The sequence below is a fragment of the Mustela nigripes genome, chromosome 8 (genome assembly GCF_022355385.1).
Source record: "Mustela nigripes isolate SB6536 chromosome 8, MUSNIG.SB6536, whole genome shotgun sequence".
Lineage (NCBI taxonomy): Eukaryota > Metazoa > Chordata > Mammalia > Carnivora > Mustelidae > Mustela > Mustela nigripes.
In genome coordinates this window covers 42,832,399-42,847,310 of record NC_081564.1, presented here as the reverse complement: position 1 = coordinate 42,847,310, position 14,912 = coordinate 42,832,399, and the positions used below count along the sequence as shown (strand labels likewise).

At 35.7% G+C, this 14,912-nt stretch overlaps 1 protein-coding gene across 7 annotated transcripts in view; it reads left to right on the top strand.

The window, feature by feature from the left end:
• ESCO1 (establishment of sister chromatid cohesion N-acetyltransferase 1) overlaps positions 1-14,912 on the top strand; it is an 86,036-nt gene that overhangs the window by 28,467 nt on the left and 42,657 nt on the right. For 3 of the 7 annotated variants that reach the window (XM_059409315.1, XM_059409319.1, XM_059409321.1), the window contains exons 3-5: positions 173-438; positions 7,268-7,370; positions 7,612-9,740. In XM_059409315.1, the coding sequence (XP_059265298.1) occupies positions 8,196-9,740 (1,545 nt within the window). In that variant the 5' untranslated portion in view covers positions 173-438; positions 7,268-7,370; positions 7,612-8,195. The remainder of the gene's footprint in view (positions 1-172; positions 439-7,267; positions 7,371-7,611; positions 9,741-14,912) is intronic. The other 4 variants (XM_059409320.1, XM_059409316.1, XM_059409317.1 and 1 more) reach the window with 3 other exon arrangements.

The window sequence follows — 14,912 nt, the reverse complement described above, 5'->3', positions numbered from 1 at the left end:
ATTTTTAAGAGATGAAAAAGCAAAAATGTCAGACAGAAATGACAGTGTATTTCTGTAAAGTACACCAAGTTGGCTTGCCTCTCCTGCCTCTCTTTTCACCTTCACCTTCTCTGCTATCCCTGAGACACCAAAACCAACCCCTCCTCTTCTTCCTCTTCCTCTGCCTACTCAGTGTGAAGAGTGAAAACAAGAATGAAGACATTTATGATGATCCACTTCCATTTAATGAATAGTAAATAATCATCATGCCGTACAGTTAATAAACTTATCTGTTGTGTGTGTGTGTCTTCGTGTGAGAATCTAATAACTGTATGGCAAGAACTGTCTGAGACGTTTTCTGTCATCATCCTCATCATCATTGCTTAAGTGTTCATCGTGTAGAAAATCATGTACAAGACTTATATGGAAGTGGATAGCCTATCCTTATGTAGGCATAAGGTGAGTGATATTTAATATAAAATTAATAATGTGTTAGTTTTCTTACTGTTTTAGAACTTTGCTTTCAAAGAATTACATTACAGTATGCTTCTCTCTCTTATAATTGGAGAAACTTTATCAGCCTATCATCACAGGTAAGTGGTTTTTAGAAAAGATGTATTTGCAGTGTTGTGTTAAAGAATATGACTGTAATACTGGATGACAGAAAAATTGTATAACGATTCATTCATTGGTGTATATACTAGTCCAGGGTGAAGCAGCTATCAATTACGCTAGGGTGTTGTAAAGCAGTCATATTGCTCCTTCATTATCAGTGTGTGAATTGTTATATCTGTAAGTAAATACAGATTTCTTTTAAACATTTTTCAGTTTTGATGTCTGATGTTAGTAATAGCATATAACGTTTATTGTGTTTTGTATTATTTAGGACAATATTGATGTAGGTCCTGACTGATGATTCATCTTGTAAATCAATGATGTAAACTAATGGTATCAATACATACATGCAGTACTATAAATTTATTTTCTTTTCCTTATGATTTTCTTAACATAAGAAAATTTATTGTTAAAAATATGGTATATAATGCATATATCACAAAATTTGTGATAATTGACCATTTATGTTATTGACAAGGCTTCTAGTCAAAGTAGGCTATATTATTAGTGTCACATTTTGGAGGAGTCAAAAGTTACTATGCAGATTCTTGACTGTATTGGGGTTTAGTGCTCCAGCCTCTGCTTTGCTCAAGGGTCAACTATAGTTTGCTTTTTTTTAAGAATTTCAAGTGGAATGCTACATTATGTAGTCTTAGTGTCTACCCTTTCTTACTCACCATAATGGTTGTGAGGTTCATCATATAGTTCTAATAGTTTGTTCCTCTAGATTGCTGACTATTTTTCTACTATATTATTGACATACTACATTTTATTGACCCATTCATCTGATTTTTGGGTCCCCCACCCCCCATTTTGGTTACTGTGCATAGAGCTGCTTTGAGGACCTTAAAAAAATATTTATTTATTTATTTATTTTAGAGCACGTGAACGAGAGAGAGAGAGAGAGAGAGAGATAGAGAGAGAGGTGGGGAGGGGCAGAGGGAGAGAATCTCAAGCAGACTCCCTGCTCCGCACAGAGCCAGATGTGGGGCTTGGTCTCCTAACCCTGAGATCATGACCTGAACTGAAGACAAGAGTTGGGCACTTAACCGACTGAGCCACTCAGGCGCCCCTGCTTTGAAGATTTTTGAAGATGGTTTTTACATGGTCATATGTAGGATGGGTAGGATTCTTGCCTAAAAATAAAACAAAACAAAACAAAAAACTTTGTCTACCCCAAAGATTTTATATTTTTGTTTTCTTCCTGAGTTTTATAGTTTTATATTTGTTTCTTTGGTCAATCTCAAATTATTTTTGTGGGTTATGTGAGGGAAGGGTTGCTGGTTTTTTTTTTTTCCGCCTTCGATTTTAGATTGCCAGTAGTTCTAGCACCATTTTTTCAGACTTTGTTTTCCCCATGGATTTGTGTTGGCACTTTTGCTGAAAACCAATTGATCAAATAAAAATAAAATAAAATTAGGGGTGCCTGTTTGGCTTGTTAAGTGTCTGCCTTTGGCTTGGGTCATGGTCTCAGGGTCCTGGGATTGAGCCTCGCATCAGGCTCCCTGGTTCTCCCTCTCCCACTTCCCCTGTTGTGTTTCCTCTCTCGCTGTGTCTCTGTCAAATAAATAAATAAAATCTTAAAAAAAAATAAAACCAACTGATCATAAATGTATGGGTCTGTTTTTTGGATTCTCTATTCCATTGATCTCTGTTTCCTTTATCAGTATTAGAGTGTCTTGATTACTGTAGATTTACTAAAGTTTAATAGTACCACTATTACATAAAAAATATCAGTATTACACAAAAAATTTTTAAAGGCTTTTTGACTAGACTTGTACATAGTTTCTTCTATTTCATGCAAGTTTTAAAATCAGTTTGTCAGTTTCTGTATAAAATGACTGGAAATTTTGCTTGGAATTGAGTTGATGTGACTGCATGGTATTCTGTTGGTAGTATATATAATTCAGTTGGTTATGTAAGTAGCTTATAGTGTTGTCCGTTTGCTGGGGTACTCAGTCTCTCGATACAGTGTTGTAATTTTATATTTATTTGTGTTTTTGAGCACTTGTGCATGTGTCTATAATATAAAGTCCTGGAAGTGGAATTGTTTGAAATTTAACATTTATAATTTCATACATACTGCCTAATTGACCTGTATAGACATTGAATTATCTGCACTAATGTGACAGTACCTGTCACAAACCTTTGCCAAGACTGTGTTGTTAATCTTCCCGATCTTTGGCCAGTCTGATAGCTGAAAAATGGTGTTTTGTTTTGGTTCTAACTTAAATTTTTCTGTTATTATCATACCAGCCATCTGTGATTTCTTCCTGTGAATATATCATGGTAATTAGCTTTTGCTATTTCTTGCCAGTGTATTTTCCTAGTTTTGTTCCTCCAACCTGGCTTCTGAATATTCTGACAAGGTTTGAAAGTTTTTCCCACTCTGCAAATAAATGTTAAAATTCTCCCACATTTTATTTACCCCAAAGATAGAAATGTAGTGATCTGAAGGGGCATGTGCACCTGAATGTTTATAGCAGCAATGTCCACAATAGCCAAACTATGGAAAGAGCCTTGGTGTCCATCAGCAGATGAAATGGATAAAGAAGATGTGGTATATATACAATGGAATATTATGCAGCCATCAGAAAATGAAATCTTGCCATTTGCAATGATGTGGATGGAACTAGAGGGCATTATGCTAAGCAAAATAAGTCAATCAGAGAAAGACAATTATCATATGATCTCTCTGATATGAGGAATTTGAGAAACAAGACAGAGGATTATAGGGGAAGTGAAGAGAAAAATGAAATGAGATGAGACCAGAGAGGGAGACAAACCATAAGAGATAAGAGACTCTTAATCTCAGGAAACAAACTGAGGGTTGCTGGAGTAGAGGGGGGTGGGAGGGATAGGATGACTGGGTGATGGACATTGGGGAGGATATGTACTGTGGTGAGTGCTGTGAATTGTGTAAGTCTGATGCATCACAGACCTGTGTCCCTGAAACAATACATTATATGTTAATTAAGAAAAAAACATACACCTTTTAACTGCCCCCCCAAAAGATCATCATCATTACAGTAGAATATACTGAAAAATATTTCAGTCTAACTTTTTTGAAGGACTTTCTGGAAAGTGTTGGGGGAGTGACAAATTTTCCAACTTTGTCCATTAAAAAAAAACTTAGAAAGAGTAGAGCAAAAGTTTGTCTATTTTTCTAAAATCAAGTATAACTAGGATATTGTACAAGTTACAATAAACTAGTTCTTCTCATTAAAAACAATTCTCGCACATTTTAATTTGCTGTATTTTAACTTCTGCTTAACTTTTTTTTTTTTTTTAAAGATTTTATTTATTTGACAGAGAGAGATCACAAGTAGGCAGAGAGGCAGGCAGAGAGAGAGGAGAAAGCAGGCACCCTGCTGAGCAGAGAGCCCAATGTGGGACTCGATCCCAGGACCCTGAGATCATGACCCGAGCCGAAGGCAGTGGCTTAACCCACTGAGCCACCCAGGCGCCCCTTTTTTTAAAGATTTTATTCATTTATTTGACAGAGATCACAAGCAGGCAGAGAGGCAGGCAGAGAGAGAGGGGAGGAAGCAGGCTCCCTGCGGAGCAGAGAGCCCGATGCGGGGCTCGATCCCAGGACCCTGGGATCATGACCTGAACCGAAGGCAGAGGCTTTAACCCACTGAGCCACCCAGGTGCCCCTCTGCTTAACTTTTAATGGTTAAATTTTTCCTGGATATAACTGCACTCTTAAACCAAAATTACCCAGATGGCTATCTGCTTGTCCTGACACCAGTTGTTGAATAATCTTTTCTTCATTAATTTGAGAGTAATTAATACTACCTTTATATGTGCTAGCTTCTCTTATGCACTTGGGCCTATTTTTGGAGTCTCTACTTTCTCTTGTCTATTGATTTGTTGGAACTAAATTATTAATTATTACAACTAAGTGACACAGATCTGTACTCAATTTCTAAGTTTTATTTGTGTATATGTGTTATAAACTGGCATGTGATTTTCTTCTATTACGTATTTCAGCTGATTATTTAAAGCTTTTGGTTTTGATTTTTAATTTTTAAAATTTATTCTCCTTTATAAATTCACATACTAATAATTTTGTTTTTTCTTCCTTGCAGATAATAATTTGCGTGTGTAATATGTATGTGATCAAGATTTTTTTCCCCCTTCCTAGAAGCTTCTTGTCCTCATGATACATTTTTGACTTTTTTTTAAAAAAAGATTTTATTTATTTGTCAGAGGGAGCAAGCATAAGCAGGGAGAGTGGCAGGCAGATGGAGAAGCAGACTCCTGCTAAACAATGAGGCCAGTGTGGGACTTGATCCCTGGACCTCAGTCAGGATCATGACCTGAGCCATAGTCAGGTGCTTAAGTGACTGAGCCACCCAGGCACTCCTTAACATCTTTTTTTTAATCCATTGTACTTGGTGCTCTTGGCCCTTTAAATCTGGAAACTCAGGCATCTGGTGGCACGGTCAGTTAAGCGTCCACCTTTGTCTCAGGTCATGATTCCAGGGTCCTGGGATCAAGCCCTACATCGGGCTCTGGGGAGACTGCTTCTCATCTCTTCTCCCTGCTCATGCTCTCTCTTATCTCTGTTGCTATCTCTGTCTCTCTCAAGTAAATAAATAAAATCTTAAAAAAAAAATTCCCAGAAACTAATTTCTTTCAGTACTAGGAAAATTTCCTGAATTCTTAGGGGTTGTTTTTTTTTTTCCATTTTTTTTTTCTTTTTTTCTAAAATCCCAGTTGCTGGATTGTTGGATCTCTTTGGATAGTCCTTTAATTTTCTTTTGTTTCCTATTTGACATCTCTGTTTTATAGGAGATCTTCTTACTTTTATCTTCTAATGCTTTTTTATTTTTTAAGATTTATTTATTTTAGTGCGCACATGAGCACATGTAGAGGAGGGGCAGAGGGAGAGGGAGTCCTAAGTAGACTATGCTGAGTCTCTCTGAGCGCAGAGACTCTTGTGGAGCTCAGCCCTGAGATTATGACCTGAGCCAAAACCAAGAGTCAGACACTTAACTGATTATGCCACTCAAGCACGCACCACTCTTATAATGCTTTTATTGACTCTTTTCATTTCTTTTATGTTTTTCATTTTTATGTGTTCCTTATTGTGAATGTTCTTGTATATTTGTTTCATTGATAGATTAGCTTATTTTTAGTTTTTGGCTTTCCATAGTTTCTGCCAAGCTATTTGTTTCTTCTGTTTTTTGTTTTTTAATTTTAAGGTTTTGCTTATATTATGATTTTTGTTTATTTGCTCAGAGTTGCAAGTGAGACACTAAAAACTGACTTGGAAGTTTTGTCTGTTTGGATGGTGGGTGGGCTGGTAGTTTCTTAAATGTAGGGTCTAAATGTGTGTGTGTATTTTTTTAGTTCTTTTATCTCTAGACACGTCAAATTCATTAAAAAACGGTCTGCCAGTTTCCTTCCAGGAAGGTACAGGCTGGGCTGCTTCTTCTAGGAGTTTCTCAGTGTGCAGGGAGGACTTTAGGGAGGGGGAGTAGGTTTCAGCTCTGTGTGTACTCCTACTTATTTCCTCTATTGTCAGTATGATACTTCTGCCCTTACCTGTCACTCGTGAGGCCTCAGACCAAATACTTTTTTTTTTTTTTTAAGATTTTATTTATTTATTTGACAGAGATCACAAGTAGACAGGCAGGCAGGCAGAGAGAGAGGAGGAAGCAGGCTCCCTGCTGAGCAGAGAGCCCGATGCGGGGCTCGATTCCAGAACTCTGAGATCATGACCTGAGCCAAAGGCAGAGGCTTAACCCACTGAGCCACCCAGGTGCCCCAGACCAAATACTTTTTGTTACACTCTTTCCAGAGATTTATACCAGGGTCTTAAGGGATGCAGGGCAATTTTCTGGTTTTAGTAATTGGAATGGCAGTCTTGGAATTTTTCTGCATTTTTTTTTTTTTTTTTTTTTTTTAGATTTTATTTATTTATTTGACATAGAGAGACACAGTGAGAGAGGGAACACAAGGGAGTGGGAGAGGGAGAAGCAGGCTTCCTGCCCATCCCAGGACCCTGGGATCATGACTGAGCCAAAAGCAGATGCCTAACGACTTAGCCACCACCCAGGCGCCCCTCTTTCTGCTTTTTTGAGTCCTATTTTCATCCTCATCTCCTATGTAGCTTGGGACTGGCAGTTCTTGAGTTTTGGGGGATTCTACGGAGGGCTGCTTCTTAGCTTTCCCCATTTCCAGCTTAGGATTCAAGTTTTCTTGAGTCTAGAGGTTATTTTTTTTCATTCTTTGTAGCTTCCATATTTTATTTTTACCATTTACTCTTTTCTTTATCCTTTGGGTTTATGGTTTTGTCTTCTGTTAATCTATTGCTTTTTTAAAGTAGGTTTTCCATGAGAGTAGAGCAAAATGTTTGTTTAAATCTGCCTTTTTAACTGTGTATCAGTGTTTTTCTATGTACAAGTTGTTATGTGTACTCTTTTCCCTCAAAATAGGATTTTACTATTATGAGTTGTGTTTTATATTTTAAAATTGTTTTTTTACAACATAAAATGGACCATTTACTTAAGGTTAGAAATACTAAAACTAAGTGGTATGTATGAAGACTAATGATAGGACATCATGAAGTTGTGGAGTGTTGTATTTGATGAATGGTGAATGAATAATTTACATCTTTGCACCTTTTAAACACTTAAAATTTTTTTTTTTTTTTTTTTAGGTGCTGTGTAACGTGTTAAGAGGACACTTTAAGGAATGAGTTTGCCAAATTCTCATGAGTTATGGTGGCTGAAAGATCAATTCTGTCTTGTGGGAAAAGAATTGTAAGTAGCTTCAAGGAATAAACTGATTTCAACTATCCTATGCTTATGTAAAACAAGTTACCATTTACTTACAAGAATGTACTTTGAGATACTTTATTCTGTTCGTCTTAAATATACAGACTAAATAATTAAAAAGGAGAAGTAGGGTTTATATAAATCAATATTATTTCTGTATAGTATTAGCATTGCCATATTTCTTGGATTGTGCAAAATTTAATTTTAATTTTTTTTAATTTTTCAGAAATGGCAGCACAAAAGGAAATCTATATTAATAGAGTATTTTATTAAACGAAAGAGGTTAGATAAGAACTTTAAACTAACAGGCTCAGCAAACAAGGAAAGAAACCTGTTAGCTGTAAGACATGTTTCAAGTGAATCGAAGTCCAGTAACTGTAGACTTCAGAAGAAAAAAGGTTTCAAAATCTTTGTCAATACAGGTCAGTGATAAATAATTCTTCCAGTAATAGGGCTAGGCCTGAATACCATTATTAATTGAAAAATTAACAAAACAGATTGAACCTGAATTTTTATTTTACAAAAAGTTCTTAAAATATCAAATTAGAATTAAATTGTCCTCAAATTTCTATTGCCTTGTCCAGCAGTAAAGCAAATATCTTTCAGCCTTCATATCAGATTTTCTCATGTCCTAGGGATGACCGAAACCTTACTTGAAGCAAACTAGTATTTTTGTTGAAAATGTTCATCAGTCTCAAAGTTGATTTTTAAGACCTCCTCAGTAATAATACTAGACATTCAGCATTCGCACCTATCAGGACACGAAAATTCTCCCAAAAACTACTCAGAAAAGGAGGACCTTACTCAGGAATGATGTCCATTCAGGAGAAATCAAAAGAAAATTCCTCTAATGTTGTTAGAAAAAGTGAAGATAAGAATTTAGAAACACAAATTCAAGGTTCTCAAACGAATCTGGCAAAAAAATCAGGTCCAAAGGAAGCTGTAAAATCACTGGTTAAATCTTCTAGTGAGAGTAAAATAAATCAACCTGGATTAGGAACATGCATGAGTACAAGGTCAGCAAAAGCCACGTCCAATGATAAAAAAGCTAGTAAATCCATTAATAAAAATATGGTGACTGTGAAGGGAAATTTACAAGAATCTACAAAAAAGAAGAAATTACCTCAGAAAAAGTCAGTGCATGGAACTCCTAAATCAAATGAACAGCTTAACCGGAGATCACAAAGACTACAACAGTTAACAGAAGTTTCAACGAGGTCTCTGCGTAATAGAGAAATTCAGGGTCAGGTTCAAGCAGTTAAACAGACTTTGCCACCAAGGAAAGAGCACTGTAACAATTCTCAAAGTAAATCTAACAAAGCTAAAGCAAGTCAAAAACATGTGAAAAGAAAAGTTCCAGAAATAAAGTCTGATTCTAAAGAGGATGAAAATCTAGTAATTAACGAAGTAATAAATTCCCCCAAAGGAAAAAAACGCAAAGTAGAGCATCAAACAGCCTCTACTTGCAGTTCTCAGTGCACAAAAGGATCTGAAAAATGTCTTCAGAAGAACACTAGAAAAGAGGAAATAAAATCTGTGCCTGTAACTTCTGAGATAAGAAGATCAAAAATGGTTACTTCAGCAGTCTCTGAAAAGAATGAGGTGAAGTCCGTTTATACACAAGTGAATACTAGTGCAAAATCCCAAAAAAGTCCACAGCCGTCAGTGCCTGAAGAAAGGGTAGATAATGAGCTGGAGCAAGCGGGAAAGAGCAAACGAGGTAGCATTCTTCAGCTCTGTGAAGAAATTGCTGGTGAGATTGAGTCTGATACTGTAGAGGTAAAAAAGGAATCTTCACAAATGGAAACTGTAAAGGAGGAGAAGCCTACAGAAATAAAATTGGAAGAGACTGATAATGAAAGACAAATACTTCATCAGAAGGAAACCAATCAGGATGTTCAATGTAATCGTTTCTTTCCCAGTAGAAAAACAAAGCCTGTGAAATGTATACTAAATGGAATAAACAACTCAACTAAAAAGAACTCCAACTGGACTAAAATTAAACTCTCAAAATTTAACTATGTGCAGCAAAATAAGTTGGACTCTCAAGTTTCCCCTAAATTGGGCTTAATACGAACCAGTTTTTCACTTCCAGCCTTAGAAATGCATCATCCAACTACTCAAAGTACATTTTTAGGGACAAAACTACATAACGATAAAAATACAGCTTGCCAGCAGGAAGAAATGAAAGAAATTAATTCTGAAGAAGTTAAAACTAATGATGTTACAGTTGAAGTTAATAAAACCACAAAAAGGTCTTCTGAAAATTGCCATTTGGATAAACAGATAAAACCACCTCCTGACCCACCTTTGGATAACCAGAGGAAAGATTCTTTTGAATCAGCACCAGATAAGGTAATTTATTTTTATTATGTGCAGTAGAGGTATCTGAATACTGTCTGTTAAATTTTAGCATATTTTAGTTTAAGAATCAAGTCATAAAAGACGAGTCATTTGTTAAGGTATCCTGTTTAGTTGTTAATAGTGTTTAATTAACTCAGTCATGTAGTGAGTGATAGAACTTAGTGGTAGCTTTAGATGTCTGATGTTTACATAAATGCTTCTCATTGCTTCCTTATTTTCACCTTTCATTTTTATTTTATATGAAGCATAATCCTGTTGAATTCTAACTTTTCTTCTTCTTTTTTAAAATTTTTTGAGCATAGTTAACCCACAGCGTTTTGTTAGTTTCTGGTGTACAACATAGTGATTTAACATCTCTGTATGTTATGCTTTGATCACTACAAGTGTGGCTGCCACCTGTTACCATACAATGCTATTATAATATCATTGACTATATTCCCTATGCTTTACCTTTTATTCCCATGACTTGTTTATTCCATGACTGGAAACCTGTGTTTCTCACTTCCCTTTCTTAATTTTGCCCATTCACTTACCCCCTAACTTTTCTTCAACACACTGATTTGCTTTTTCTTTTAATTGTAACCACAGAAACTGTGTTTCATAGTGACTAAAATATAGAAATTAAACTTTGGCCTTATTCTGACCAAACTGTTAAAAATTAATTTTAGCTGGCACAGATCAACCCCTTTTTACCACCTGATAAAAATTGAAAAAATGAAACATTTCTAGTAGTAGGGGTGCCTTTTAAGTTTGACTTTTGTGATCATTTTGAACAGTTGGACAAATAAAATGTCTGAAAGATGTAAATAATTCAGACATCAATTTAAGATTAGTGGTGAAGAATTTTTTAAAATGGAAAAATAAATTGAATAACAGAATCTTTAAAAAAAAGGAAGGGAATCTAATAGCTAGAAGAAGCTTTGATTATCTGAGGAAGTAGTTTGAAACTAAAAGCATCTGAGCCAATTTTTTTTCAAATTGAATCACAGGTACAATCCCAATATATAAACCAATAAGTAGAAATTTTTTTATGCATAGAACCACGGAGCTCTATAATATTAATATAGATTTGAAAAACTTGACTAAATTTGTTTTAGTTGTTTAATTTGGTAATGAGAAAACTGAGCATAGTAGAGGAATGCGAATTAGATCACATGTTTGAGGACACAAATAGGATTGAATTTTCAGGTGTTCTGATTCTCAGCCCAGCATTTTTTTTCTACAGTTACATACTTTGAACATTAGATCATTTGAGAAAAAAACACTGTGAGCAGAGAAAAAAGTCAAGTCATCCCAAAGTTTTGGGAATGATTTAAAGTTCTCTTTAGAGATATTTTGTTCTAGAAGCAACTTCGAATGACTGAAGAGTCTGGGCTTTATGCCAGAAGCCATGAAAATAGATCATTGTCTGTTCGTGTGGAGTACAAATCAAATAGAAGGGAACAGATACCATATGGTACTCTTAGATTTTATTTTCTGAACAAAAGGGAATGAAAGCATCAATTAGAACATAATTATTCAAATAGTGATAGTAACTAGAAGTAAGTAGTGAGTGGTAGTGTGAGTAACAGGTGTGGCTTCCGTCAGAGATGGGGTGGCTTTCTATTCAGAGTATGTTTTGTCAGCAAATTGATATCTATATTCCAGTTGTAGCTGCGGAGTTTATCTTCTACTCCTTTGCTACATAAATGTCAAAACTCAGTTTGTGAAGTAAGTCATGGGGATAAAAGGAACAGCATAGGGAATATAGTTAGTGATATTGTAGTAGTGTTGTATGATGACGGATGGTCGCCACGTTTGTGAGGTGTTGAATCACTGTTGTACAGCTGAAATTAATACAACATTTCATGTCCACTAAAATTAAAAAAAAACCCTCAGTTTGTGGAGAATTATATTGAAGAATAAGAAAATGTAATTCTGGGGCACCTGGGTGGCTCAGTGGGTTAAGCCTCTGCCTTCAGCTAAGGTCATGATCTCAGGGTCCTGGGATCGAGCCCCACATCAGGCTCTCTGCTCAGCAGGGAGCCTGCTTCCTCCTCTCTCTCTGCCTGTGTCTCTGCCTACTTGTGATCTCTGTCTGTCAAATAAATAAATAAAATCTTAAAAAAAAAAAAAAGAAAATGTAATCCTTTGGAGTAAACTAGTAGAATAGAGATTCTTACTTAGATCACATTATTTTTACCTATAATATTGCTTTTACTGGAATGTACTTTGGATTATACGCTTTCTCTTGAGGTGCATTGTAAGAAACCATCCTATGAAACTTGTGTTAAAAATTTTATTTACATTTGTAAACTCTTGAATATTTAAAACATTCAGAATACTGCAGTCACTAATATACTTGTGTCTACCACCCAAATTTGACAAAAACTAACATTTTATTGAATTCTGGTTTTTTAAGATAAGGAAAGTACATTACAGGTACAGGTAAAAGCCATTATTCTCCCTCTTCTTTCCATTCAGCTCTCTTCCCAGAGTTAAATGTGTTTGTGAAGTTGGTGGGGATCTTCTCATTTTCTGTTTTTATTAATTCACTGTGTATGTGCTTGTGAAAGACCTGCGGATCCCCTTACCCAAGAATCCAACACTGCCACTGGATTCAAACAGCAAGAGGTTTATTGTCACGCAGGTACCGGCGGGTGGTCGGCAGCTCCAGCTAACCGAGCACACCGACCGGAGTGAAGCAGGGTCTTTTATAGGAAGGTACAAACAAGTTTTGGGTGGGGCGCAACTGATTGGTGGACAGTTTGAACTTTTGAAAAAGGCATACTTGGAGTTTGCGGATTGGCTCCAGGGACCCGCGCGCGAAGAGAGCGGCGGGAAGGGGGGAATAAGCTGATTGGTTATGAGGGCCCGCGCGCGAAAGGAGAGGTGGGGAAGGGGAACAAGAAGGGGGAAGGGAGGAATGCCATCATGGCGTCTCTATTATTTCTATAAGCCACGCGGCTAGAGAAAGGCAAAAGAGCAATTAATAAGCAATTAATCACACAATTGATAACCTAATTTCATACCTAAAAGCCAGCGGTTTACAGAAAAGCAAACAAGCAGTTAGTTATCCTATCTATCTACTAGGGGAGGGGTCTTTCTAGGAGAGGGGCCTTTCACATGTATATCCAGAAGGAATACTTAGCAGTGTTTGTGTTTTAAATGTTTTCTGTGTGTTTGTAATGTTACAGTATTTTAAATGTTTAAATGTTAAATGCTAAAATAGTGTGTGTGTGTGTGTGTGTGTGTGTGTGTGGTTTTTTGGGCAACTTGTTTTGTGCAGTCAGCATTTGATACTTACGAATACATGGGTATTTTAATAGCTGTAAATGAGTATACCACAGTTTATGTTTTCCTCTTCTAAAGCCCTTTCAGGTTGTTTCTGTTTTCACCAATACCAGTGATAATGATTACTTTTACAGAGTGGCCAGGAAATTGGGTAACCATTCAGTTGAAGATGTAGTTGTGTCTGCCGTGTCCAAGAAGTTCTGCTAGGGCTACAGAAGAGGAAGCATTTCCTACTTTTAAGGAATTTCCATTATAGCAGTCACTTAAGAGATTTTTCTTCTTGCCATGAGCACTAAGAATTGGGGTAGTTTAGTTTAACCATCATAATAGCTTTAGGTTAAGAACACTATAGCCTTTGGTGAGCACTGCCTCTTTGTTAGTCAAAGGAGAGCTTCAAACAATTGTCACCACAATCTACACTGTAGTTTCTCTTATTACCTACATATTATAGGTGAGGAGAGTGAGGCTTAGAAATTTAAGTACCTTACCTGAGTGACTTATAAGTGGTAGAGCTAGGATTTAAACTGAAATTGACTGGCTTCAGTGTCTCACGGGGTTATACTAGGGGAGGAAGGAGAATATAAAAACAAATCTTACATCATACAAAATCTTTTTTCTGTGGCTGCCTTTAATTTTTATGTCAATTTTAGCAGTACTGAGAAATGATGGTTGATATGGCTAAGCATTTGATAGGCCATCTTTTATTTTTTTATTTTTATTTATTTTTTTTTAGAATTCAGGAATTTTTATAGAAAATAGATTAAAAAATCAAGAGATACAATATAAAATTTTTAAAAGAAAAAAATGAAAAGAAGGGAATTAGACCAGAAGATTTCATATCTAACTAAAAGTGATAGTAATAAAATAACAAGGACACAGTTAGGATGATATTATCAAAAGTTAATACAACACATAAAAGAACTACAAAAAACAGAAATATATATAAATTGTCTTCAATCTTTAAAATAAATGTTAATACCAGAAAATTTTTAAAACCAAAGGTCACAGATTTCCAGACCCAAGAAGACCCAATAAATGCCTGCACAATAAATGACATACATCCACACATACACCTCTATCATCACCATTACCAGCATTGAATGTGAAAGCATAAAAGTTTTAAAATGTTCTTAAGTATTTCAGAACCAGAAAACAAATAAATTAAGAAAAGCAAAGAAGAGTAGTTCATGTAAAAATTATCAACAATCCTCTTAATATCTATACCTTAAACTAAGAGGTTGAGAATGCCTTTGAAATTCAGACATAAGAAACCTCATCTACACGGAACCTCCATTATTCAATAATAAAGTGTAGATTAATAAAAATGCATCCTGGGCATCTAGTGAGGATGAGATGAGTTAACGTATATAAACTTCTTAGAACTCTACCTAGTACATGTTAAGTATAAATATGAATTATTATTAAAAATAAGAACAATAAAATAAAAATAAGAACAATAACAAATAACAATAACAAATACATCCTAATTATATCTGTTGCACCACTGGTGAGGTAATCAATGAGTTCTACCTTAAGAAATACCCAAATGGAGAGGTCATAATAATTAATATTTATTTATTTATTTATTTTCGAATTTTCCTTATCATTTTATTTTTTTTTTTGACTTTTAATTTTTAATTTTTTATAAACATATATTTTTATCCCCAGGGGTACAGGTCTGTGAATCACCAGGTTTACACACTTCACAGCACTCACCAAAGCACATACCCTCCCCAATGTCCATAATCCCACCCCCTTCTCCCAAACCCCCTCCCCCCAGCAACCCTCAGTTTGTTTTGAGAGATTAAGAGTCACTTATGGTTTGTCTCCCTCCCAATCCCATCTTTGCGACAACATGGATGGAACTAGAGCGTATCATGCTTAGCGAAA